General features: G+C 40.9%; 2 protein-coding genes across 2 annotated transcripts; one reads left to right on the top strand and one right to left on the bottom strand.

The window, feature by feature from the left end:
- Positions 1–15,914: 15,914 nt before the first annotated feature.
- Positions 15,915–17,274, top strand: LOC119744384. The gene is made up of 2 exons (XM_038220292.1): positions 15,915–16,217; positions 16,352–17,274. Exons 1-2 carry the CDS (start codon positions 15,935–15,937, stop codon positions 17,047–17,049), a joined length of 981 nt encoding a protein of 326 aa, XP_038076220.1. The 5' UTR covers positions 15,915–15,934; the 3' UTR covers positions 17,050–17,274.
- A 4,832-nt stretch (positions 17,275–22,106) lies between these two features.
- LOC119744130 lies at positions 22,107–23,636 on the bottom strand. Its single transcript, XM_038220081.1, has 2 exons — positions 23,077–23,636; positions 22,107–22,917 (listed from the first exon to the last, which is right to left on the bottom strand). Exons 1-2 carry the CDS (start codon positions 23,515–23,517, stop codon positions 22,318–22,320), a joined length of 1,041 nt encoding a protein of 346 aa, XP_038076009.1. The 5' UTR covers positions 23,518–23,636; the 3' UTR covers positions 22,107–22,317.
- Positions 23,637–27,943: the final 4,307 nt, after the last annotated feature.

Genomic DNA, 27,943 nt, shown 5'->3' with positions numbered 1-27,943 from the left:
TCTTTTCAGATCTGGGGGCAGGACAACCGTGTTGTTTTGTTTGATGTAATGTGGGCCCTTGTCTCTGTGATGAAGTCAAAGAATTGATTTCCGAAGCCCGCGATCTAGCCACTTGCAACACTTGCGCAAAATGTCTGAAATTATGTAACTGAAAGCTCTTATTCTTTGGGAGCTTTATTGTATGACAACAAGTCGAAATTTGAGTGCGCGCTGCATGAAAAGAGCAACGAAATAGCATCGCGTCTGGCTGGAAATGAACTCTTTCCTTGTATGTGTATGTGTTATTTATGTGGAATTTTGAAAGATGTACATTTGTGACTGGTGATTAACATTCTTGTGTTTTTTTTGGCAGTCTTTTTTTGGTGTCTTTTTGTCCGTGTGTCCTGTGCAGGTCCATGAAGAAGAAGATGAAGGTCTGTGGTGCAGAAGAAGACGCCGGGCAGTTTTCGTCCATTTAAAAGTTAAGTACTTGTAAATTTTACCCCCTCTTGAACTCAGGTCTGAAAAGTTGGATCACTGTCCTCTTTTCAGATCTGGGGGCAGGACAACCGTGTTGTGTTGTTTGATGTAATGTGGGCCCTTGTCTCTGTGTTGAAGTCAAAGAATTGATTTCCGAAGCCCGCGATCTAGCCACTTGCAACACTTGCGCAAAATGTCTGAAATTATGCAACTGAAAGTTCTTATATTTTGGGAGCTTTATTGTATGACAACAAGTCGAAATGTGAGTGCGCGCCGCATGAAAAGAGCAACGAAATAGCATCGCGTCTGGCTGGAAATGAACTCTTTCTTTGTATGTGTATGTGTTATTTATGTGGAATTTTGAAAGATGTACATTTGTGACTGGTGATTAACATTCTTGTTTTTTTTTTTTTTGCAGTCTTTTTTGTGTGTCTTTTTGTCCGTGTGTCCTGTGCAGGTCCATGAAGAAGAAGATGAAGGTCTGTGGTGCAGAAGAAGACGCCGGGCAGTTTTTGTCCATTTAAAAGTTAAGTACTTGTAAATTTTACCCCCTCTTGAACTCAGGTCTGAAAAGTTGGATCACTGTCCTCTTTTCAGATCTGGGGGCAGGACAACCGTGTTGTTTTGTTTGATGTAATGTGGGCCCTTGTCTGTGTGATGAAGTCAAAGAATTGATTTCCGAAGCCCGCGATCTAGCCACTTGCAACACTTGCGCAAAATGTCTGAAATTATGTAACTGAAAGCTCTTATATTTTGGGAGCTTTATTGTATGACAACAAGTCGAAATTTGAGTGCGCGCTGCATGAAAAGAGCAACGAAATAGCATCGCGTCTGGCTGGAAATGAACTCTTTCCTTGTATGTGTATGTGTTATTTATGTGGAATTTTGAAAGATGTACATTTGTGACTGGTGATTAACATTCTTGTGTTTTTTTTGGCAGTCTTTTTTTTGGTGTCTTTTTGTCCGTGTGTCCTGTGCAGGTCCATGAAGAAGAAGATGCAGGTCTCTGGTGCAGAAGAAGACGCCGGGCAGTTTTCGTCGATTTAAAAGTTAAGCACTTGTAAATTTTACCCCCTCTTGAACTCAGGTCTGAAAAGTTGGATCACTGTCCTCTTTTCAGATCTGGGGGCAGGACAACCGTGTTGTTTTGTTTGATGTAATGTGGGCCCTTGTCTCTGTGTTGAAGTCAAAGAATTGATTTCCGAAGCCCGCGATCTAGCCACTTGCAACACTTGCGCAAAATGTCTGAAATTATGTAACTGAAAGCTCTTATATTTTGGGAGCTTTATTGTATGACAACAAGTCGAAATTTGAGTGCGCGCTGCATGAAAAGAGCAACGAAATAGCATCGCGTCTGGCTGGAAATGAACTCTTTCCTTGTATGTGTATGTGTTATTTATGTGGAATTTTGAAAGATGTACATTTGTGACTGGTGATTAACATTCTTGTGTTTTTTTTGGCAGTCTTTTTTTGGTGTCTTTTTGTCCGTGTGTCCTGTGCAGGTCCATGAAGAAGAAGATGAAGGTCTGTGGTGCAGAAGAAGACGCCGGGCAGTTTTCGTCCATTTAAAAGTTAAGTACTTGTAAATTTTACCCCCTCTTGAACTCAGGTCTGAAAAGTTGGATCACTGTCCTCTTTTCAGATCTGGGGGCAGGACAACCGTGTTGTGTTGTTTGATGTAATGTGGGCCCTTGTCTCTGTGTTGAAGTCAAAGAATTGATTTCCGAAGCCCGCGATCTAGCCACTTGCAACACTTGCGCAAAATGTCTGAAATTATGCAACTGAAAGTTCTTATATTTTGGGAGCTTTATTGTATGACAACAAGTCGAAATGTGAGTGCGCGCCGCATGAAAAGAGCAACGAAATAGCATCGCGTCTGGCTGGAAATGAACTCTTTCTTTGTATGTGTATGTGTTATTTATGTGGAATTTTGAAAGATGTACATTTGTGACTGGTGATTAACATTCTTGTTTTTTTTTTTTTTGCAGTCTTTTTTGTGTGTCTTTTTGTCCGTGTGTCCTGTGCAGGTCCATGAAGAAGAAGATGAAGGTCTGTGGTGCAGAAGAAGACGCCGGGCAGTTTTCGTCCATTTAAAAGTTAAGTACTTGTAAATTTTACCCCCTCTTGAACTCAGGTCTGAAAAGTTGGATCACTGTCCTCTTTTCAGATCTGGGGGCAGGACAACCGTGTTGTTTTGTTTGATGTAATGTGGGCCCTTGTCTGTGTGATGAAGTCAAAGAATTGATTTCCGAAGCCCGCGATCTAGCCACTTGCAACACTTGCGCAAAATGTCTGAAATTATGTAACTGAAAGCTCTTATATTTTGGGAGCTTTATTGTATGACAACAAGTCGAAATTTGAGTGCGCGCTGCATGAAAAGAGCAACGAAATAGCATCGCGTCTGGCTGGAAATGAACTCTTTCCTTGTATGTGTATGTGTTATTTATGTGGAATTTTGAAAGATGTACATTTGTGACTGGTGATTAACATTCTTGTGTTTTTTTTGGCAGTCTTTTTTTTGGTGTCTTTTTGTCCGTGTGTCCTGTGCAGGTCCATGAAGAAGAAGATGAAGGTCTGTGGTGCAGAAGAAGACGCCGGGCAGTTTTCGTCCATTTAAAAGTTAAGTACTTGTAAATTTTACCCCCTCTTGAACTCAGGTCTGAAAAGTTGGATCACTGTCCTCTTTTCAGATCTGGGGGCAGGACAACCGTGTTGTGTTGTTTGATGTAATGTGGGCCCTTGTCTCTGTGTTGAAGTCAAAGAATTGATTTCCGAAGCCCGCGATCTAGCCACTTGCAACACTTGCGCAAAATGTCTGAAATTATGCAACTGAAAGTTCTTATATTTTGGGAGCTTTATTGTATGACAACAAGTCGAAATTTGAGTGCGCGCCGCATGAAAAGAGCAATGAAATAGCATCGCGTCTGGCTGGAAATGAACTACTTCTTTGTATGTGTATGTGTTATTTATGTGGAATTTTGAAAGATGTACATTTGTGACTGGTGATTAACATTCTTGTTTTGTTTTTTTTGCAGTCTTTTTTTTGTTGTCTTTTTGTCCGTGTGTCCTGTGCAGGTCCATGAAGAAGAAGATGAAGGTCTCTGGTGCAGAAGAAGACGTCGGGCAGTTTTCGTCGATTTAAAAGTTAAGTAGTTGTAAATTTGACCCCCTCTTGAACTCAGGTCTGAAAAGTTGGATCACTGTCCTCTTTTCAGATCTGGGGGCAGGACAACCGTGTTGTTTTGTTTGATGTAATGTGGGCCCTTGTCTCTGTGTTGAAGTCAAAGAATTGATTTCTGAAGCCCGCGATCTAGCCACTTGCAACACTTGCGCAAAATGTCTGAAATTATGCAACTGAAAGTTCTTATATTTTGGGAGCTTTATTGTATGACAACAAGTCGAAATTTGAGTGCGCGCCGCATGAAAAGAGCAACGAAATAGCATCGCGTCTGGCTGGAAATGAACTCTTTCTTTGTATGTGTATGTGTTATTTATGTGGAATTTTGAAAGATGTACATTTGTGACTGGTGATTAACATTCTTGTGGTTTTTTTTGCAGTCTTTTTTGTGTGTCTTTTTGTCCGTGTGTCCTGTGCAGGTCCATGAAGAAGAAGATGAAGGTCTGTGGTGCAGAAGAAGACGCCGGGCAGTTTTCGTCCATTTAAAAGTTAAGTACTTGTAAATTTTACCCCCTCTTGAACTCAGGTCTGAAAAGTTGGATCACTGTCCTCTTTTCAGATCTGGGGGCAGGACAACCGTGTTGTGTTGTTTGATGTAATGTGGGCCCTTGTCTCTGTGTTGAAGTCAAAGAATTGATTTCCGAAGCCCGCGATCTAGCCACTTGCAACACTTGCGCAAAATGTCTGAAATTATGCAACTGAAAGTTCTTATATTTTGGGAGCTTTATTGTATGACAACAAGTCGAAATTTGAGTGCGCGCCGCATGAAAAGAGCAATGAAATAGCATCGCGTCTGGCTGGAAATGAACTACTTCTTTGTATGTGTATGTGTTATTTATGTGGAATTTTGAAAGATGTACATTTGTGACTGGTGATTAACATTCTTGTTTTGTTTTTTTTGCAGTCTTTTTTTTGTTGTCTTTTTGTCCGTGTGTCCTGTGCAGGTCCATGAAGAAGAAGATGAAGGTCTCTGGTGCAGAAGAAGACGTCGGGCAGTTTTCGTCGATTTAAAAGTTAAGTAGTTGTAAATTTTACCCCCTCTTGAACTCAGGTCTGAAAAGTTGGATCACTGTCCTCTTTTCAGATCTGGGGGCAGGACAACCGTGTTGTTTTGTTTGATGTAATGTGGGCCCTTGTCTCTGTGTTGAAGTCAAAGAATTGATTTCTGAAGCCCGCGATCTAGCCACTTGCAACACTTGCGCAAAATGTCTGAAATTATGCAACTGAAAGTTCTTATATTTTGGGAGCTTTATTGTATGACAACAAGTCGAAATTTGAGTGCGCGCCGCATGAAAAGAGCAACGAAATAGCATCGCGTCTGGCTGGAAATGAACTCTTTCTTTGTATGTGTATGTGTTATTTATGTGGAATTTTGAAAGATGTACATTTGTGACTGGTGATTAACATTCTTGTGGTTTTTTTTGCAGTCTTTTTGTGTGTCTTTTTGTCCGTGTGTCCTGTGCAGGTCCATGAAGAAGAAGATGAAGGTCTGTGGTGCAGAAGAAGACGCCGGGCAGTTTTCGTCCATTTAAAAGTTAAGTACTTGTAAATTTTACCCCCTCTTGAACTCAGGTCTGAAAAGTTGGATCACTGTCCTCTTTTCAGATCTGGGGGCAGGACAACCGTGTTGTTTTGTTTGATGTAATGTGGGCCCTTGTCTGTGTGATGAAGTCAAAGAATTGATTTCCGAAGCCCGCGATCTAGCCACTTGCAACACTTGCGCAAAATGTCTGAAATTATGTAACTGAAAGCTCTTATATTTTGGGAGCTTTATTGTATGACAACAAGTCGAAATTTGAGTGCGCGCTGCATGAAAAGAGCAACGAAATAGCATCGCGTCTGGCTGGAAATGAACTCTTTCCTTGTATGTGTATGTGTTATTTATGTGGAATTTTGAAAGATGTACATTTGTGACTGGTGATTAACATTCTTGTGTTTTTTTTGGCAGTCTTTTTTTTGGTGTCTTTTTGTCCGTGTGTCCTGTGCAGGTCCATGAAGAAGAAGATGAAGGTCTGTGGTGCAGAAGAAGACGCCGGGCAGTTTTCGTCCATTTAAAAGTTAAGTACTTGTAAATTTTACCCCCTCTTGAACTCAGGTCTGAAAAGTTGGATCACTGTCCTCTTTTCAGATCTGGGGGCAGGACAACCGTGTTGTGTTGTTTGATGTAATGTGGGCCCTTGTCTCTGTGTTGAAGTCAAAGAATTGATTTCCGAAGCCCGCGATCTAGCCACTTGCAACACTTGCGCAAAATGTCTGAAATTATGCAACTGAAAGTTCTTATATTTTGGGAGCTTTATTGTATGACAACAAGTCGAAATTTGAGTGCGCGCCGCATGAAAAGAGCAATGAAATAGCATCGCGTCTGGCTGGAAATGAACTACTTCTTTGTATGTGTATGTGTTATTTATGTGGAATTTTGAAAGATGTACATTTGTGACTGGTGATTAACATTCTTGTTTTGTTTTTTTGCAGTCTTTTTTTTGTTGTCTTTTTGTCCGTGTGTCCTGTGCAGGTCCATGAAGAAGAAGATGAAGGTCTCTGGTGCAGAAGAAGACGTCGGGCAGTTTTCGTCGATTTAAAAGTTAAGTAGTTGTAAATTTGACCCCCTCTTGAACTCAGGTCTGAAAAGTTGGATCACTGTCCTCTTTTCAGATCTGGGGGCAGGACAACCGTGTTGTTTTGTTTGATGTAATGTGGGCCCTTGTCTCTGTGTTGAAGTCAAAGAATTGATTTCTGAAGCCCGCGATCTAGCCACTTGCAACACTTGCGCAAAATGTCTGAAATTATGCAACTGAAAGTTCTTATATTTTGGGAGCTTTATTGTATGACAACAAGTCGAAATTTGAGTGCGCGCCGCATGAAAAGAGCAACGAAATAGCATGCGTTTGGCTGGAAATAACTCTTTCTTTGTATGTGTATGTGTTATTTATGTGGAATTTTGAAAGATGTACATTTGTGACTGGGGATTAACATTCTTGTGTTTTTTTTGCGGTCTTTTTTTTAGGTGTCTCTTTGTCCGTGTGTCCTGTGCAGGTCCATGAAGAAGAAGATGAAGGTCTGTGGTGCAGAAGAAGACGCCGGGCAGTTTTCGTCCATTTAAAAGTTAAGTACTTGTAAATTTGACCCCCTCTTGAACTCAGGTCTGAAAAGTTGGATCACTGTCCTCTTTTCAGATCTGGGGGCAGGACAACCGTGTTGTTTTGTTTGATGTAATGTGGGCCCTTGTCTGTGTGTTGAAGTCAAAGAATTGATTTCCGAAGCCCGCGATCTAGCCACTTGCAACACTTGCGCAAAATGTCTGAAATTATGCAACTGAAAGTTCTTATATTTTGGGAGCTTTATTGTATGACAACAAGTCGAAATTTGAGTGCGCGCCGCATGAAAAAAGCAATGAAATAGCATCGCGTCTGGCTGGAAATGAACTCTTTCTTTGTATGTGTATGTGTTATTTATGCGGAATTTTGAAAGATGTACATTTGTGACTGGTAATTAACATTCTTGTGTTTTTTTTTGCAGTCTTTTTGTTGTTGTCTTTTTGTCCGTGTGTCCTGTGCAGGTCCATGAAGAAGAAGATGAAGGTCTCTGGTGCAGAAGAAGACGCCGGGCAGTTTTCGTCGATTTAAAAGTTAAGCACTTGTAAATTTGACCCCCTCTTGAACTCAGGTCTGAAAAGTTGGATCACTGTCCTCTTTTCAGATCTGGGGGCAGGACAACCGTGTTGTTTTGTTTGATGTAATGTGGGCCCTTGTCTCTGTGTCGAAGTCAAAGAATTGATTTCCGAAGTCCGCGATCTAGCCACTTGCAACACTTGCGTACAATGTCTGAAATTATGCAACTGAAAGCTCTGATATTTTGGGAGCTTTATTGTATGACAACAAGTCGAAATTGAGTGGGCGCAGCTTGAAAAGCGTAACGAAATAGCATCGCGTCTGGCTGGAAGTGAACTCTTTCTTTGCATGTGTATGTGTTATTTATGTATGTGTTGAATTTTGAAAGATGTACATTTGTGACTGGTATTAACATTGTTCTTGCCTATTTTAGGCAGTCTTTTTTCTGTCTTTTTGTCCATGTGAGTAGTGTGTTGGGTCTTCATCGGACAAGACAAAAGAATTTTATGCATAATGCACAAAGACAATGGACTCATTAGCATATCAATGAAACTAATTAGCATATCGATGGATGATGTTAGCATAATAAAAGAGCGCATGGGCGTATGTAGGTTTTACCGGACAAAGGATGGGTCTAAAAAATGTATTGGACAAAGGGGGGCAACCCACCCGGCTAGATGGAATAGCGGACAGAGGAAGACCTGAACCGGAATAGCGGACAAAGGGAGACTTGAGCCGAAATAGCGGACAAAGATGAATATCAAACGTTTGAAATGACCAAGACTATCATTTGTATTCATTCAAAGCAGTGTGCAAACAGTGGATAATAAAAACAAAATGCAGGCCACACCAACAGAGCGCCAATTAAGCCGACTTGCTGGAAATCTTGTGAAAAAATGTTTTTACTCTGGTAAAAATGGAGAGTGCGAGCGACCTTGGGAGAAGTTAATGATGAATCTCGGTCTATCAAGAGCCGCTATGTATAGACATTTAGAGGAAAACAAATTTTGTGAATGGGGGCAATGTTTTAACGCACTTATAGAGTGGAAACGACGCGAATATAAAAATGCAACGATTGAACGATTATTAAATGCCTGTTGATTTTGCGGTATTGATCATAACGCTTACAATTATTTGCTGCAGTAAACCATTACCCTTCCCCCCTTCCAAAAGAAAGAAAGAAAGAAAGAAAACACAGATTAATCAGACACAGAATTCAATCTCTTTTTTGAAAATATGTGGCCCTGAAAAGGGCCGGTTGGTTTTTTGTTTTAATTCAGTAGAACTGAATATACTCCTTTACCGTCTGTGGTAGCTCTAGGGCTGCCACAGACGGGTGAACAACTTCGCTTCGCCGGAACTTCAAGTAGTCCGACATGGACATGTTGACGGCCAAAATACCCCGAACAGCATCCGCCGCTAACCCCTCCATCGTTGTGAGATGCATTAAGTATTGACAGTGTTGTCGCAACCAAGGCATCCGCACCGGTAAAGCCCTCGCATAGTGCATTGCGGTTGACACGGAGATGCAACGTCTATGATTGATTCGTCCTTCTTTCTTGAGTTTATACGCTGTCTGGTTGAACTTGTACCGATGCTTTTCAAGGAGTTCTACAGGTTTTATATGACGGACTTCTTCAATCCAGCACCATCGGAGTTCATCAAGAAGATGATCAGCGTTCCCTAAGGTGAATTCTTCAATGATAGATAAGACATGATCAAACTCCATAATGATGATTGATGATGAGCCAATCGACGATGATGACCTCAAGACTGTTTATGGGGGGTATTTATAGGCGTGTGGTGGATCCAGAGGTGTGAAAAAACATAGTTTTCATGGGTACAGCCCGCCAAAAACAGACCGTTTTTGAAAAGAGATTTGTTTGTTTTTTTATGGAAACGTAAAGCTAATGATGTTCGGGATGTAGACTGACTTTAATGGTACGATTTATACAACAGTCAACAATGATGTACACGTTTGTTTCATTCAATAAACTATTCGATAACCAAAAAATCGTTTAAAAATCTCAGAATAATTTGATTACATACCTTAAAAATTACTACAGGTGATTTCTTATGTTAAGATTATTCAGGCAGATCATTTACCTAAACCAAATCAGACGACATTATTTTAAAAAAACTGAAAAAAAGCAACAACAAAAAACACACTCACACACAAGCCCTTAGGACATAGAGGACGATATGAAGAATCTCAATTTAGCCCCGAGTTTTCTGTATAGCACTTTGGTGCTAGTCAGTCCTATTCAAGCCTATTCATCTTGCACATGGTTAAGCCGTGCATTTCAGAAGATTAGGCACCTGCTGTCCCAAAGTCTTCTAACCCTCATTAACTCATTAACTAACACCTCTTTTGTCCTAAAAGACTTTCTATGTACCCCCCTATCCATTATTCCATCTAATGGGGGTAGGTCCCCCCCTTTGTCCAATACATGTTTAGACCCATCCACTATCCATTATTCCATCTAATGGGGGTAGGTCCCCCCTTGTCCAATACATGTTTAGACCCATCCACTATCCATTATTTCATCTAATGGGGTAGGTCCCCCCTTTGTCCAATACAATTTTTAGACCCATCCCCCTATCCATTATTCCATCTAGGGGGTAGGTCCCCCCTCCCCCCTTTTGTCCGATAAAACTTTCTGGCCCCGGCCTCCTTTGTCTCGTGAAACTGGTAACCAATTACCGTTGATTCTATTCGCGTCGGTAGCAATCATTACCTCAGGTGAACATCTTAATTACCCCGTCTTTCATTTCCAGTCTTATCTCTGCAGTGTACAGTTTATTAGAGCTATCAATTTACTGCTACAAAATGTTTTCCAACGTAGAAGAAATTAACGCGCTTTCTATGAAGGAATGCAACGGCTATCTCGACTATTTCGTGTTATCTGACGCGGAAAGATTTGCAATTAAACAACGTTTACGCAATCTGCAAATCGCACAAACTTTCGATATGCAAGAAAACACCGAAGCCGAGGATGATGATGATTTCGCCGAGCTTCTCTTGGATAGGGAACAACCCTGCGCTCATCTAGTTGAGGTGGGTAACGAAGAGGTAGGGGACCAAGACGGTACAGCGGACAACGGCATCTACTGGGACGAACGACTAGGGAGTTGGACGCAACGAGAACCCAACGAGGAAGACGTTGCAGCTTTACCGCCAACCATCAACGATGCCGCTGACGACCTTTTTGAAGAACTGTCGGCATGGGACCAGGTAGATCTTCAATGTTCACCGGAGGACAACGCCATTCTCTGGGACGAGCGACTCGGGAGTTGGACGCAACGAGAACCCAACGAGGAAGACGTTGCAGCTTTACCGCCAACCCTCAACGATGCCGCTGACGACCTTTTTGAAGAACTGTCGACATGGGACCAGGTAGATCTTCAATGTTCACCGGAGGACAACGCCATTCTCTGGGACGAGCGACTCGGGAGTTGGACCCAACAAGGACGCAGTGAGGAAGGCGTTTCCGAATTACCTCAAAACAATGAACAAATTAAAGACAATATTTTGGCCCAGATGCTATCTACAACCCAAATTTGTGATAACGTCCAATCGCGTGTCAGTATTGGAGAACAACCTGGGACCAGTGGAATCTCTGCACCAGTCAACAACAAGAAAAGATCACGCACGGACAGTGGGGATTCAGCTTCGCAAACAGACAGTATGGTAGGCGGTGCTTTTACCGATGCAGATCTGGACGGGGATATTGAACACATCGAGGAACCACAGCGCAAGATCAGCAGAAGCAGACAACCCGAAGAATTCTACAAAATTGTGAGTGTGAAAGAAAAAAAAGAAAAAAATTTCAAGCCCATACTTATGATTATGTAGTACAGTTCCGTCATTTAGAAGACGCAAATCTCGAAGAGGCTCTGCCTCTTTTGGACGGAATATTTAATAGTATTATTCAGCGTCTAGGGGATGGTGTTGAGGGAGATGACAGGGTGCGCATGGTATTTAACTCACCGGTTCTAAATTTTCCAATTTCCCTCCCGTTCATGCGAATGGATCAGCTGACGGCAGGGCGATTGTTTGATAGGATACAACAGGTTCTGAACAGTTACCAATTCATTCGATTCGATGATACCATATCTATACATTTTGTACATATGAGATTTAACAAAGGGGGAAAAAGTAACAGACAGGTTAGACTTATGAAACTCGAGGAACTTTTGGCTAGTAAAAGAAGTATTGTGAAAATAAGGGACGATGGCACCAATACGTGTCTGGCCCGTGCTATTGTGTTCGGCCAGGCTCTTCAAGAAAAAGAGGGATTAGAGTTAACATATATACTCAAAAATAGAGCTCAGTATGTAGATCCTCTGGTTACAGACATGCACAACAAGGCAGGAATCGAAGAAGGGAGATTAGGGGGCATTGAAGAACTTCAGCGGTTTCAAGACGTATTAGAAAATTATAGGCTCATTGTTTTATCGAGGGAACATTGTTACGCTGCCGTTTTTAAGGGTCCAGAAAAACCGCGCACGATATATCTTCATCTTGCAAGGGGGCATTACGATGTCATACGGTCTATGTCAGGGTTCTTAAACCGAAGCAATTTCTGCGATCAATGCCTTAAAGGGTATAACGGTACAGTATCCAGTCATGTATGTAACATTTCCTGTAAGTTGTGCTATTCCTTGGGTTGTAAAACCGGTGAAATAAACACATGGGTCCACTGTAACGATTGTAACCGTAATTTTAAGAATCAAGTCTGTTTCAATAACCACAAGACAAGACTCATAGGTAAAACAACTGTATGTCAGTCATTTTACAGATGTAAATCGTGTGACGCGTACGTGAGTGCCGCCATCACGGCCAAGCGTGGTAAACACCAATGTTTAAAGAAATACTGTGCAACCTGTAAAGAAATGGTTCCATTTAATCATCAGTGTTTTATAAAAGTTGTAAACGGTGCCAAAAATGGACGCTCGCAGACATTTCAGACAAACGAATTTATGGATGATTTCTTTGTCTTGGATCCCTTAGATGTTGACGAAAATGATAATGAATCGATGGAACCCTGCGGCAAGAAAAGGCAAAAAAGGACAAAGTGTTGAAATACGTATTCTTTGACTTTGAATGTACCCAAGATGGCGGCACTCACGTACCGAATTTATGTGTAGCGGAAACGACTTGTGAATTATGTGTGGGACAACCTGATGATTTTCACTGTAGTATTTGTCCGTCACGTAAGGTATTTAAGGGAGATAACACTCAGAAAGAGTTTTGTGAATGGTTATTTCAATCCCCCGAAACCGATAATTCAATAGCCATAGCTCACAACGCAAAGGGGTACGATTCGTACTTTCTTCTAGAGTTTTTGTATGATAATGCGTGCATACCTTCTGTCGTGTACAATGGGGCTAAGGCTATGAGTATAGACATTCCGCAGTATCAGCGTAGGATTATAGATTCTATGAATTTCCTCCCTATGGCATTGAGTAAGTTACCTGGTAAGTTCGGGATAAGCGAGTTGAAAAAGGGGTTCTTTCCGCACTTTTTTAATACTCAGTGGAATCAAAACTACGTAGGTCCCATACCGAGCGAAACTTATTATGACCCCGACTCAATGTCTGACGAGCGTAGGAAAGAATTCTATGCATGGTACCAAGTGCAAAAGGAGCTTAACCAACCCTTTGACTTGCAGGAAGAATTATTATCCTATTGTATGAGCGACGTTGATATTTTAAAGCGATGTTGTATCCAATTCCGCGAACTGTTCATGCAGGTTACTTCGACAGGACCAAAGGATCAAGGTGTTTATCCTTTTAAACAGTGCGTGACGATCGCTTCGGCTTGTAATCTTGTGTACCGGAGAAACTTCTTAACTAAAGATACAATCGCAGTCCTACCACCCAGCGGGTATAGTGTTTCAGACAGACAATCCCAAAAAGCACTCATATGGTTGCGGTGGATGAGTCGCTTACAAGACGTGCACATCCAACATGCTCAAAATGGGGGAGAAATGAAAATCGGAAAATACAAAATGGATGGGTATAGTGAGGACGCGCGTACTGTGTATGAATTCAATGGTTGCTTTTGGCACGGCTGTCCTAAGTGTTATATTGGGGATACTACTCACCCTGTGTATCAAATTCCAATGCATGAATTATACAACCGAACCCTAGAAAAGAAGGCTTTTATTCAGAATCAGACGGGATTTAATTACATAGATATGTGGGAATGTGAGTGGGATGGTCTGTACAATGATTTTCCAAAGGATGTACGTGTTAATCTTTCAGAGGGAATTTCTGATCCTACCGTAAAACAGCTTAATCCCAGAGATGCTTTCTATGGAGGTCGAACTAATGCGACTCGATTGTTTTATGAAGTTAGCGGGGATGAAACAATTAAATATGTAGATTATTGCTCGTTTTATCCGTACACAAATAAATATTGTTCATATGCGATAGGGCATCCAAAGGTCATTACCGATAACTTTAAGGATATATCTGAGTACTACGGGTTAATCAAATGTAAAGTTCTCCCTCCGCGAAACTTGTATCACCCTGTTTTACCATACAGAGCAGTTGGAAAGCTGATGTTTGTACTTTGTAAAGCGTGCGCTGAGTCGGAACAAAGAACACCCTGTCACCATTGTGACGATGAGAGAGCACTAAGTGGTACTTATGTCTCGTTTGAATTACAAAAAGCCGTAGAGTTAGGTTACGTAATTCAACACATTGATAGTGTATGGCACTTTGACAAAAGGGAACAGTATAATCCGACCACTAAATCCGGTGGATTGTTCAGCGGATACATCGATACGTTCCTAAAGATTAAACAACAAAGCTCTGGGATTCCTTCATGGTGTCAAAGCGAGGAAGACATTCAAAAGTACATCAATGAATATGAAAGAAAAGAGGGAATATTGCTAGATCGAGAAAAACTTGTTAAGAACCCAGGTCTCAGGGCACTAGCGAAGCTAATGTTGAATAGTTTTTGGGGAAAATTTGGACAAAGAATAAACATGCCAAAAACTGAAGTCGTTACCGAACCATCGAGGTTGTATGAGCTTTTGTATGCAGATGACAAAATAGTCAACAGCGTGCAATTTTTTAATGACGAGATCGCAGAAGTCAAGTTTTCTAACGATGACGAATTTGTAGAGCCAAACCCTAGAACGAACGTGGTCATTGCTGCGTTTACAACAGCCCATGCCCGTCTCAAGCTGTACAGCGTACTTGAAAAACTCCAAGATAGAGTACTGTATTACGACACGGATAGTGTTATTTATATCGACAAACCGGGCATGTACAGTCCACCCCTCGGTGATTACCTGGGTTCATTAACGAATGAATTAAGTCAAAAAGACGGTAAATACATTCAGAGTTTTGTTTCGGGGGGTCCTAAAAATTATGCCTACAAATTAGACACGGGTAAAACGTGTTGTAAGGTGCGCGGGTTCACGCTCAACTTTAGGAATGCGCAACAGATCAACTTTGACTCTGTAGCGCATATGGTCAAAGATGTAAACGTACAACCCATAACCATACATAATCCACATCAAATCATCAGAGAGCCAAAAACAAAAAAGATCAAGACAAAATCGATGTCAAAAGACTACAAGGTCGTTTACAATAAGAGAGTGATTGTAGATGATTTCAACACCGTACCGTACGGATACCACAGGTCATAAAAAGAAAGGTCGGATCGTACTGTTCTCATTTCTACTAAAGTCACAATGGCAAACACACATTCATCCAACCTTACGTGCTCTCGGCCAATGTTTCGAATAATAACGATTGCAATAATAATTGTATTGCTTGTCGTTCTGTGTTCTGTTTTTGGAATCGAATTGTCTACTATTTTAGAAAACGAATTGTTTAATCAATTGATTTCTGAAGTATCTACTTTTGGCTTGTTAAAGAATGAAAATATTAGCTTTTACCATCCGTAAACTTCTATCGATGTAAGCTCCGTGTTATGACGTCAGTATATTTAAGTTATATAATACATCGCGATTAACCGCTAAGGTCACTTTTTCCCATGGGTACGAAACTGCAACATCCAGCAACATTTTGCGTGGCAGGCCCAACGTGTTGCGGAAAGACTCACTGGGTCAGTAAACTAATCAGAAATCACCAACATGTTTTTGTGGAACCATTTGAGAGAATTTTGTGGTGTTATGGTCAGTATCAGCCGGCTTACGAGGAACTGTCTCGCGATCTACCTTTTGTTCAGTTTGTGGAGGGGGTGCCGGAGGATTTGTCAGAGCTCATCGACCCTAAACAACGAAATCTAGTGATTCTGGACGACTTAATGCAGGAATGTGGTAACGATCCTCAAGTTACTAAACTGTTTACCCAAGGATCGCACCATCGAAACTTGTCCGTGATTTACATCGTACAAAACCTGTTTCATCAGTCTAAAGAGAGCAGAACCATCAGTCTGAATTGTCATTACATCGTCCTGTTTAAAAACCCCAGAGACAGATCTCAGATTGTTCACCTGGCCAAGCAGATGTACCCCGGGCAGACTAAATTCATGGTCGAAGCTTACGCCGATGCAACCAGTCTTCCGCACTCTTATCTTTTTATTGACTTGCAACCTAATTGTTTAGAAGAACTCCGTGTCCGTTCCCATATTTTTCCAGGTGAAACGAGCTACGCCTACGTCCCTAAATAGACTGATCTTGTGCAAAGTTGGTCATTCGCAATCATGACGCGACGGTTGAAGGACAATATTCACGCGCTTCACATTTTAAGCAAATCTTCGAGCAAAAGAAGAAAGGCAATTTTAAAGAATGCTGACAAAGAGCTCGTTACCTGTTTGTGTGAATGTGCACTGAACGTTTTAAAAGGTCGTGTACCCCTATCACCAAGCCAGAAGAAGAAATTGGCGCGACATAAGGCACATCTGCGAGCTCTCGCTGACAAGAAATCTTCTCACGTCAAACGTAAAGAGCTATTGGTACAGAAAGGAGGATTTCTGGGACCCCTATTAGCCCCCATTCTGGGTACACTGGGTGGTCTATTGTTCAAGTAATAATGCGCTATGCCCGCAAAATCATGATTAGCGCTCCAGCAGACCGTGTTACTAAAGCCATTCAGAATGTACTCCTTTCACGTAACGCTACGCAGAGTAAACTGCAGAATCTGGAAGAAGACATGAAAGTCATCTTGGAAAGAACCGACATTCCCGATGACACTAAAGTATCATTGTATCAGCAGACTTTACAAAAATATCTGCAATATGATCACGCCCGAAAAACTGAACCCATGTCTTTTACGATGTCTACGCCAGCGCAGGGATCCGGTACGCCAAAATCATCGGGAGACGACGTTCCACAGGGCAGCATAGAAAATGACGAAGGAACCGTAACTTCAGACAAGCAAGATGACCTGACACCACAAATTCTCGAGAGTGTGCCTAAAACTTTACAGCGCAAAGCAAAACTGCTTATGAATCAGCTTAAGCATAATGACGTCATGACTTGGAACAAAAATGGGGAACTTGTATATGAAGGGGATGTCGTAAAGGGTTCAAATATTATTGATCTTGTCAATGACACTCTAAGAAGTAAAAAGGGTTTCGTTCCTCGTGGATTTCAATATTTTATGCGTGGATTGGCCAAATCTAACGCGCCCGAGAGTATTATCGGTAACGAAGCTCGACGTAGCATCGTTAGAAAATATAAAGAATTTGGTTCCGATAAGAAAAGGTTGCTACCCGATCTTCCTACATCCCGCACACCGATTCCATCTCGAAGGCGACTTAGAGTTGTGTCAACTCCATTAAGAGCCAAGAAAAAACTGAATTGGGAAACTTTGTAAATATAGTGACGTGTCTGTTTTGATTGAAAAGGTTTAATACGTAAACTTTGTATTGCTTGCATTTCATGTATGTTATCAGTAGTTGAAGGGTATTTTTGTGTGATGTTAAGAAAAACAAATGTACAAAAAACAAAATGTAGACTTGAAAAAAAAAGAAATTCTTTGTAATTAATAAACGTTTTATTCATAAGCAATAAATAATGGAACAAATGTTAAGAGGAAACAAAAAAAAACTCTTTGACTTTTTTTTTTTCTTTACTGTTTTTTTTTTTGTACCTACTAACAATGACTAAATATTTTTACATACAAATTTTTTTTGTTAACACTTTTTTTTTTTAACACATTTTTTTTTTAACGCAATTTTTTTTTAAACACACACACAAAGTTTTTTTCTAAACACAATTTTTTTTTTGACAAATGTTTTTTTTTTTTTTTTTTCTAAACACAATTTTTTTTTTTTTTTACACACAAATTTTTTTTCTCAACACAAAAAAAAAATCTAAACAATTTTTTTTTTTAACTTTCTTTTTTACAATTTTTTTTTTTTTTTAACACAATTTATTTTAAGCTATTATAAAAACTTTTTTTTTTTCACACAGTTTTTTTTTAAAGAATAACAGAGAGATGATAATATATATTTACAAACACAAAAAGTGTTGAGTCACGATAGCTTATTATTTTTCTTAATACAACTTTGACGACAAATGAAATTTAAATCTGAAACAGGTACATCAACATCATATTTTTCTTCTATAAAATCTTGCACTAACACATCATTGATAAGGTAGTCATCCGTAAACACTGACATTATGCTGCTCATTGGAATATCTCTGCATCTATGCAGTAAGTAAAAAAGGCAGTGTTGTCCACAGACTGTAGTGCTTAGGGATTGCAAACGAACTGCGTTGTAAATAAAGTGCAAACTGTTCTTTTTTAGAAATGTTTGAAAATAACGCCCGTATACATAGGGATGTTGCCCATAGGAGCAAAAGAATTCGGCGCGTCTGTCCCGAGTGAAGTACACCGCCAACCAATGGGTACCCTGCTCGTTGCTCTTGTCAGTGTTGATGGTGAATGCACGGGGGTATTCTGTCACTGGTGGTAGCCTATCTGCCGGAAATACGCCAGCCGTGTAACGCCGAGTAATACTGTCTCCCTTGAGTACTTGTAAAAGTTGCACGCTATCCATGTCGTCTTTTAATTGGAGTAATCAATCAGAATATTTCGGCTCTCGTCCACTTCTAGGACGCTATCAAACTCGCTGTATATGACAACGTTGACTGTCGTCGTTAAAGCTGTTCCAAACTTCAGCTCGAGGCGCATGTTACTGCGCTTTACCAGGTTAAGATTAGATCCACAAGACAAATCAGGAGACAGATCAAATGCAAAGAGAGAATAGCCCCTTTCGTAATCTTCCCTGGAAATGGCATTTCCAACATCTTTATACAGCGTATTTATACCGGAATACAACGTCTGATAGGCCATCATGTACGCGTCATCTTTTCCAGAGAATTTGGGTTGAAGCGGTCTCCACGGTGTCTGTTCGTTATCCACATACAGACCCATGAAATTTAATCCATAGTGTTTGAAATTATAGGGATTTTTACGGTAATCACCGTTAAAGGCCGTATTGTCTACCATGCCAATCACCACGCGCCTAGGGATCTGTCCCAAAAACAAGTTTTCGCGCGTAAAAGATTGATTTCCTTGCGGAATCGAAAAAGTCTTCACTTCAACTCTTCGAAGATTATACTTTGCCGTAGCAGTCTGAAGGGTTTTGGCATGCGCTAGAACCACAGTGGGACTGACGGTGACTTTTCTCACGTACAGAGAGGCTTCCAAAATTTTTACTTTGTAATGTGTATCGGGTAAAGCAGACAGTAGACAAAAGCTATTTTTGCTGCGATGAAATTTTAGTTTGAGGCTGACTCCGTTCAGTAAAAATTTATCTTGAAAGAATATGTCGGAGTGAACCGGTCCTAAAAGATCTACAATTCGGCTCTCCCGTGTCAACATATATCTTTTGTTTAACCCATCGTTGAAATCCTCTTCCGCGGTTGGATCGTTGGCTTCCATTTTTCCGCCCGTATCTTTGTAAAACAAGGCCGCAGTCAGCTGAGACGTCTTAGCGGCAGGGCCATATGTTAAAAGGGTTTCCAGATAGGCTCTATACGGATACGTGTCCGATGAGGACGAGATCAGCTTGTCGTTGAGCGAGACATCCACTTCCGAGAACAGTGACTGCAGAAACAGGTTAGCTGGGCCAACCGGAACGCCCTCTGCAAGGTCAGTACCATTTTCATTTACAATTTTTGCCTTCACGTTGATTAGAGTGTGTGCAAGATCCAGATAGTGCTCGGTCGAACCAGTGACATTGAATTCTATCGAGTCCGAGTCCACAATATTTGTCAGAGGGTTAAACTGGACATATTTCCCACCTAAAATAGAGGTCTGAGTCGGGGGTAGAGAGAAAAGATCTAATTCTGACTTTGTGCATTCGCACGAGTGTTTGCTGACGAATGCCATGGTTTATAGCGTTGCTATTAATCGAATATGTCGAGGGTCCTCTTCGCTCGCTTGCTCGGAGCCTTTCTGCGTGATGTACCAGTTGCTTTCCTTTTTAAATGTTTTCTCTGACTGGGAGATTTCTTCGAAAGCTGCTTTTTAACTCGTGACGTCATGTTCAATCCAACCTGTCGCAGTTGCTTCTTTGCGGCCGCTTTCACATTTTGTCCATTCAGGGCATCTGCAGCAATTCCAACTCCTGTCTTTAAAGCCTCTTTGCCTAGCATTTTTGCGCCTTGTTTGATCATTGGCAAAGCGGATCTAAAAAGACCGCCTAAAATATTTCCAAGTCCGTATCCTTTCTGAATGGGGGCACCCCTAAAAAAATTGTCCCCACCTCCGGCTTGGTTTTTGTAATATCTCTCGTAGTCTATCATGATTGCTTAAAACAAGGAGGGACGACTTCTTCTAAAATGAAGTGTCGTCGTGAGCTTCCCACGTTGGAATGGTATTTTTTCAGCAGTGTCTGTAAATATATTCATTTGTATATTCTCAAAGTGTTTTCGTTTTACAGGCACGTAATGAGGTGTGCTGAATGTATGGGCAACGACATCACCCTGATTAGACGTCTGCACCGGGACGATCCTCAGTAGCGGCGCGCTCACATCACCCACCAGTTGATTCTCGACGATGTCACAGTACACGTACATACCGTAAAAACCACCATTGACGTCTACTGGTAAGTGACCTTCTTTGTTTTCATTAACCGCTTTGTGTTTTAATCCCAACATGCGATACAGATGATCATCAAAATATATGAACGCCCCCTGTCTGAGTTTTATCTTAACTCTGCCGGTGTAATTATTTAAGTTAATATTAATATTATGTCTAGCTGCTTCTGTCATCTCCCTATTAATTGCATCTATAATTTCCCGTACGGATTTATAGAATCCGTGCGAAATTCTCGCGTGGGTTTGTACTAGACCATGCTCGCTAAACGTAAAAGAATTGTTCTTTTCTGTGATATTGTACCAAGTGAAAGGGTAATGATTTCAGTCAGGGCAGCCTCCCAATTACCAGCCAGATTAATTTGTTTCACAAGACGTGTAGTGTAACTAGACAGTGTATTGTCTGGATACAATGACATGGATGAATTACTAGGCAGCGTTACGTAAAACTGAGTCGAAGGTGATGCCATGACCGCGTCCTTATTGCTGAACATCCGTCACCCAACTGTTGAACGATGAAGGATACCCTAACCATTTAACGAAATATTCGGTCTTTTTATTTTTACGTCGTTTACGCAGTACTCTTTCAATCCTGTAAAGAGCATCAGGCGATTTATAGATTTTTTGCAACTCTGGCTCGTAAAAAATTCCAGAAATTTCTGAGCCTACAAAATCTTTTAATTTATACACCGGTCTTTCCTGTCGCCCGTTGCGTTCGGCTACGGTAAATATTTCCTCGGACCACGAGGGGAGGTACGACTTTTCAAACGTTAACCGCTGTTTACTGACTCGAACCTGATCCCCGACTTTAAACTTAAATTTTACGGGCGTTTTAGACGTGGAATATAAATGTTTCCAGACTTTGCTTTCATTCTCACCGTTGACTTCCACGGGTTTCATTTTAATGGAACGATGATAGGAATGATTATACGCCTTCACCAGTTTCTGCAACACATCGATGTATTTCAAAGTATTTTTGTACGTAAAATACCGCCACATTCTAGACTTGAGAGTGCGATTAAATCTCTCCACAATGGGGGCTTTCATCTCGCTGTTTGTCGTATAGAAATGGATGCCTTCTGTTTTTAGCAAATCTTGAAACAAACGATTCGTAAATTCGCTGCCTTTATCAGTGTGAACCATAGTCGGAGGTCTACCGCTAGACTTGATATTGTTTTTGAAAGCTTCCACCAATACCTTTCCAGTTTTGTTTTTCAAAGGAATCACCCAGGCGTATTTGGTAAACACATCGATCCACGTCAGTAAAAATCGATATCCGTTGTTGTACTTTGACAGGTTGGAAACATCCACTAAATCCAACTGATGTATCTCGTCAGGTGCTACAGCTATAATTTTATTCCTGGGATATTTCTTTCTAGCCGGCTTATGCAGCGCGTATACATCCTGTCCAATGAGAAAGTGTTTAATTTGTTCGCGCGTAATTTTGTACTTTCCATCGTTCCTGACAGCGCGATACAATTTCTCAATACTACTCAAACCGCTTTCACGCCCAATGTCATAATATAACGTCTTCAAGTAACTTTTGCGATCATCCATGATCCTGTCTTATCAACGCATTAGTTAAAAATGACAGTTATTACATTTATTCACCTCTTTAATTTAATTTTTTTTTAAAGGCTTTGCAATAAAAATCACACTTTTGAGATTTGTCATCTTTTTATTTCTGTTTAAAATTACTTTTATTTTTATTCCAATTTATTTTAAACCATTACAAACACAATTTTTTTTTTTTTTTTTTTTAAACACAATCTTTTTTTTTTTTACTTTCATGTAGTTCAAATTTTTATACACAAGCTTTTTTAAAATTCCAATTAGTTCAAATTATTAAACACAATTGTTTTTTATCAAAACTATGAAAACATTTAATAAAAGCTAACTATCAGAATACAAAAGAAAAAAACAAAACAAAACAAAGTTAAACTGGATAGAGTAATCAAGTCAGTCAACAATCATGAAGTAAAACACTGTAAATTGAATTCTTGTTGCGATTCCCTAAGGAATGTAAACATAACAGTTAAACCAACATCTGTTGTTGGAAACATATATCAGCATGACAAATGTTGTACAAAACGGCTCTACCATTTTCAGGTTCATCGACTTTCTTTTCGACGTGCATATTAACATATTTGGTAAAAAGACGATTTCTGGCATGAATAGTCGAATAGTATGAAACAATCCGATTGTTGTCTTTAGCAGTTAAATTCCACTCGGATCTACATTTCCCTAACTCAGTTTCTAAAATGTTATCTACAGCACGATCAAAGAACTTTTCCACCTTTTCAGACATGTCCAACATTATACACTCGTGGTTTTTCTGGGTGAAGTCTTTCTCTATTGGCAGATTACACCCATAGCATTGTTCCCTACAAATTTCATCTACTTTCTTAAGAATGCAAGGAACGAATATCGCCTGAATAATGTTGAATGCAAGGTCTTTACAGGCCTCACGTTCCTCCTCCTCCTCCGGTGTCCCGCTGGGCTTGGTGTATGGTACAGCGTCACCCGTATACCCCCATGGAAAGCCATCCCCCGGATCTGGCGTAGCCTCATCACTCTGAGCATCGCTGTCACGTTTCACCTTCTTGCTTCCTTGATCCCGTTGGAAAGAAAAATCCTGTAAAAGGACAAAAAAAATAAAAGAACAAAACAAAAAGTTTATTAATGTTTAAAAAAAAAGAGTAATGTGACACTTTTGAAATCAAACACATTTTTAACTCTGACACAAAAAAAGCAATTCGTAATGAAGACTTTATTTACATGAGTAATTTCTTACCTCCATGTCTTCCACAGCCTCGGTGATGGCAGGCATTACTTCTACCAGTTTCTTCCATTCGTCGACCCTCAGGTTTATGCCTCGCGGACTGCTCCAAAAGTCTTTACCCTTCACATGGACAAACTCGCGAATTTTGATGTAAATCTGGCCCTTAAAAGGTTCTACCACGGCGTGACGGACGTCGGTCAGCTCGAACCTAGCGGACGGGATAGTCTCAGCTCGGCGACGCTTGCTTGGGTCAGAATTTGGGAACGGTGCACTTCGATCTTCAGCACGAGTCATCATGCGCTGCTCCAGTCGCTCAAGTCGCTGGGGGTCTGCATTGGCTAACCATTCGGGCTTCGCTGGTGCGTACTCGCGTACTTCTTTACGACTACCGGCCGCGTCAAATGACGGCAGTGATGAGGTAGGCGCAGTGTAGAAACTCTCTGGTGCAGCCATCTTGTTTACAAGGTTTGATGATGTCGTCGATATTACAGAACTGAAGCGGTATGACCAAACACTTCTACCCAGCGGCCTATTTATCACGCTTGCTTCTTTTGTCCGATAACCTTGCTCAAGTCTCCCTTTGTCCGCTATTTCGGCTCAAGTCTCCCTTTGTCCGCTATTTCGGCTCAAGTCTCCCTTTGTCCGCTATTCCGGTTCAGGTCTTCCTCTGTCCGCTATTCCATCTAGCCGGGTGTGTTGCCCCCCTTTGTCCAATACATTTTTTAGACCCATCCTTTGTCCGGTAAAACCTACATACGCCCATGCGCTCTTTTATTATGCTAACATCATCCATCGATATGCTAATTAGTTTCATTGATATGCTAATGAGTCCATTGTCTTTGTGCATTATGCATAAAATTCTTTTGTCTTGTCCGATGAAGACCCAACACACTACTCATGTGTCCTGTGCAGGTCCATGATGAAGAAGATGAGGGTCGCTGGTGAAGAAGATGACGGGCAGCTTTCGTCGATTTAAAAGTTAAGTAGTTGTAAATTTTACCCCGTCTTGAACTCGGGTCTGAAAAGTTGGATCACTGTCCTCTTTTCAGATCTGGGGGCCGGACAACCGTGTTGTTTTGTTTGATGTAGTGTGGGCCCTTGTCTCTGTGTTGAAGTCTAAGAGTTTATTTCCGAAACCCGCGATCTTGCCATTTGGAACACTTGCGCAAAATGTCTGAAATTGTGCGACTGAAAATTCTTATATTTTGGGAGCTTTATTGTCTCCAACAAGTCGAAATTGAGCGGGCGCAGCACGAAAAGAGCAACGAAAAAGCATCGCGTCTTGCTGGAAATGAACTCTTTCTTTGTATGTGTATGTGTTATTTATGTGGAATTTTGAAAGATGTACATTTGTGACTAGTGATTAACATTCTTGTGGTTTTTTTTGCAGTCTTTTTTTTTGATGTCTTTTTGTTCATGTGTCCTGTGCAGGCCCATGAAGAAGAAGATGAAGGTCTCTGGCGCAGAAGAAGACGCTGGGCAGTTTTCGTCGACTTAAAAGTTAAGTACTTGTAAATTTCACCCCCTCTTGAACTCGGGTCTGAAAAGTTGGATCACTGTCCTCTTTTCAGATCTGGGGGCAGGACAACCGTGTTGTTTTGTTTGATGTAGTGTGGGCCCTTGTCTCTGTGTTGAAGTCTAAGAGTTTATTTCCGAAACCCGCGATCTAGCCATTTGGAACACTTGCGCAAAATGTCTGAAATTGTGCGACTGAAAATTCTTATATTTTGGGAGCTTTATTGTCTCCAACAAGTCGAAATTGAGTGGGCGCAGCATGAAAAGCGTTACGAAATAGCATCGCGTCTGGCTGGAAGTGAACTCTTTCTTTGCATGTGTATGTGTTATTTATGTATGTGTTGAATTTTGAAATATGTACATTTGTGACTGGTATTAACATTGTTCTTGCCTATTTTAGGCAGTCTTTTTTCTGTCTTTTTGTCCGTGTGTCCTGTGCAGGTCCATGATGAAGAAGATGAGGGTCGCTGGTGAAGAAGATGACAGGCAGCTTTCGTCGATTTAAAAGTTAAGTAGTTGTAAATTTTACCCCGTCTTGAACTCGGGTCTTAAAAGTTGGATCACTGTCCTCTTTTCAGATCTGGGGGCCGGACAACTGTGTTGTTTTGTTTGATGTAGTGTGGGCCCTTGTCTCTGTGTTGAAGTCTAAGAGTTTATTTCCGAAACCCGCGATCTAGCCATTTGGAACACTTGCACAAAATGTCTGAAATTCTGCGACTGAAAATTCTGATATTTTGGGAGCTTTATTGTCTCCAACAAGTCGAAATTGAGTGAGCGCAGCATGAAAAGCGTAACGAAATAGCATCGCGTCTCGCTGGAAGTGAACTCTTTCTTTGCATGTGTATGTGTTATTTATGTATGTGTTGAATTTTGAAAGATGTACATTTGTGACTGTTATTAACATTGTTCTTGCCTATTTTAGGCAGTCTTTTTTCTGTCTTTTTGTCCGTGTGTCCTGTGCAGGTCCATGATGAAGAAGATGAGGGTCGCTGGTGAAAAAAAGATGACGGGCAGCTTTCGTCGATTTAAAAGTTAAGTAGTTGTAAATTTTACCCCCTCTTGAACTCGGGTCTGAAAAGTTGGATCACTGTCCTCTTTTCAGATCTGGGGGCCGGACAACTGTGTTGTTTTGTTTGATGTAGTGTGGGCCCTTGTCTCTGTGTTGAAGTCTAAGAGTTTATTTCCGAAACCTGCGATCTAGCCATTTGGAACACTTGCGCAAAATGTCTGAAATTGTGCGACTGAAAATTCTTATATTTTGGGAGCTTTATTGTCTCCAACAAGTCGAAATTGAGTGGGCGCAGCGTGAAAAGAGCAACGAAAAAGCATCGCGTCTTGCTGGAAATGAACTCTTTCTTTGTATGTGTATGTGTTATTTATGTGGAATTTTGAAAGATGTACATTTGTGACTGGTGATTAACATTCTTGTGGTTTTTTTTTTGCAGTCTTTTTTTTTGATGTCTTTTTGTCCGTGTGTCCTGTGCAGGCCCATGAAGAAGAAGATGAAGGTCTCTGGCGCAGAAGAAGACGCTGGGCAGTTTTCGTCGACTTAAAAGTTAAGTACTTGTAAATTTCACCCCCTCTTGAACTCGGGTCTGAAAAGTTGGATCACTGTCCTCTTTTCAGATCTGGGGGCCGGACAACTGTGTTGTTTTGTTTGATGTAGTGTGGGCCCTTGTCTCTGTGTTGAAGTCTTAGAGTTTATTCCGAAACCCGCGATCTAGCCATTTGGAACACTTGCACAAAATGTCTGAAATTGTGCGACTGAAAATTCTGATATTTTGGGAGCTTTATTGTCTCCAACAAGTCAAAATTGAGTGAGCGCAGCATGAAAAGCGTAACGAAATAGCATCGCGTCTGGCTGGAAGTGAACTCTTTCTTTGCATGTGTATGTGTTATTTATGTATGTGTTGAATTTTGAAAGATGTACATTTGTGACTGGTATTAACATTGTTCTTGCCTATTTTAGGCAGTCTTTTTCTGTCTTTTTGTCCGTGTGTCCTGTGCAGGTCCATGATGAAGAAGATGAGGGTCGCTGGTGAAGAAGATGACGGGCAGCTTTCTTCGATTCTAAAGTTAAGTAGTTGTAAATTTTACCCCGTCTTGAACTCGGGTCTGAAAAGTTGGATCACTGTCCTCTTTTCAGATCTGGGGGCAGGAGATCCGTGTTGTTTTGTTTGATGTAGTGTGGTCCCTTGTCTCTGTGTTGAAGTCCGAGAGTTTATTTCCGAAACCCGCGATCTAGCCATTTGGAACACTTGCGCAAAATGTCTGAAATTGTGCGACTGAAAATTCTTATATTTTGGGAGCTTTATTGTCTCCAACAAGTCGAAATTGAGTGGGCGCAGCATGAAAAGAGCAACGAAAAAGCATCGCGTCTTGCTGGAAATGAACTCTTTCTTTGTATGTGTATGTGTTATTTATGTGGAATTTTGAAAGATGTACATTTGTGACTGGTGATTAACATTCTTGTGGTTTTTTTTGCAGTCTTTTTTTTTGATGTCTTTTTGTCCGTGTGTCCTGTGCAGGCCCATGAAGAAGAAGATGAAGGTCTCTGGCGCAGAAGAAGACGACGGGCAGCATTCGTCGATTTAAAAGTTAAGTACTTGTAAATTTCACCCCCTCTTGAACTCGGGTCTGAAAAGTTGGATCACTGTCCTCTTTTCAGATCTGGGGGCAGGACAACCGTGTTGTTTTGTTTGATGTAGTGTGGGCCCTTGTCTCTGTGTTGAAGTCTAAGAGTTTATTTCCGAAACCCGCGATCTAGCCATTTGGAACACTTGTGCAAAATGTCTGAAATTGTGCGACTGAAAATTCTGATATTTTGGGAGCTTTATTGTCTCCAACAAGTCGAAATTGAGTGGGCGCAGCATGAAAAGCGTAACGAAATAGCATCGCGTCTAGCTGGAAGTGAACTCTTTCTTTGCATGTGTATGTGTTATTTATGTATGTGTTGAATTTTGAAAGATGTACATTTGTGACTGGTATTAACATAGCCCTGCCTATATTTGGCAGCCTTTTTTTTCTGTCTTTTTGTCAGTGTGTCCTGTGCAGGTCCATGAGGAAGAATATGAGGGTCGCTGGTGAAGAAGATGACGGGAAGCTTTCGTCGATTTAAAAGTTAAGTAGTTGTAAATTTTACCCCCTCTTGAACTCGGGTCTGAAAAGTTGGATCACTGTCCTCTTTTCAGATCTGGGGGCAGGACAACCGTGTTGTTTTGTTTGATGTAGTGTGGGCCCTTGTCTCTGTGTTGAAGTCTAAGAGTTTATTTCAGAAACCCGCGATCTAGCCATTTGGAACAATTGTGCAAAATGTCTGAAATTGTGCGACTGAAAATTCTGATATTTTGGGAGCTTTATTGTC

The sequence above is a fragment of the Patiria miniata genome, unplaced genomic scaffold (genome assembly GCF_015706575.1).
Source record: "Patiria miniata isolate m_02_andy unplaced genomic scaffold, ASM1570657v1 HiC_scaffold_12, whole genome shotgun sequence".
Taxonomy (NCBI): Eukaryota; Metazoa; Echinodermata; class Asteroidea; order Valvatida; family Asterinidae; genus Patiria; species Patiria miniata.
Note: the sequence above shows the minus strand (reverse complement) of the source record. Positions and strands in the feature narration are given on the sequence as shown.

Coding starts and splice junctions, on each gene's coding strand:
- LOC119744384 (XM_038220292.1), top strand. CDS start 15,935: ATGACGCGACGGTTGAAGGACAATATTCACGCGCTTCACATTTTAAGC. Junction 16,218..16,351: donor AGGATTTCTGGGACCCCTAT/TAGCCCCCATTC, acceptor CACGTAACGCTA/CGCAGAGTAAACTGCAGAAT.
- LOC119744130 (XM_038220081.1), bottom strand. CDS start 23,517: ATGGCTGCACCAGAGAGTTTCTACACTGCGCCTACCTCATCACTGCCG. Junction 22,918..23,076: donor AGGCTGTGGAAGACATGGAG/GTAAGAAATTAC, acceptor GTCCTTTTACAG/GATTTTTCTTTCCAACGGGA.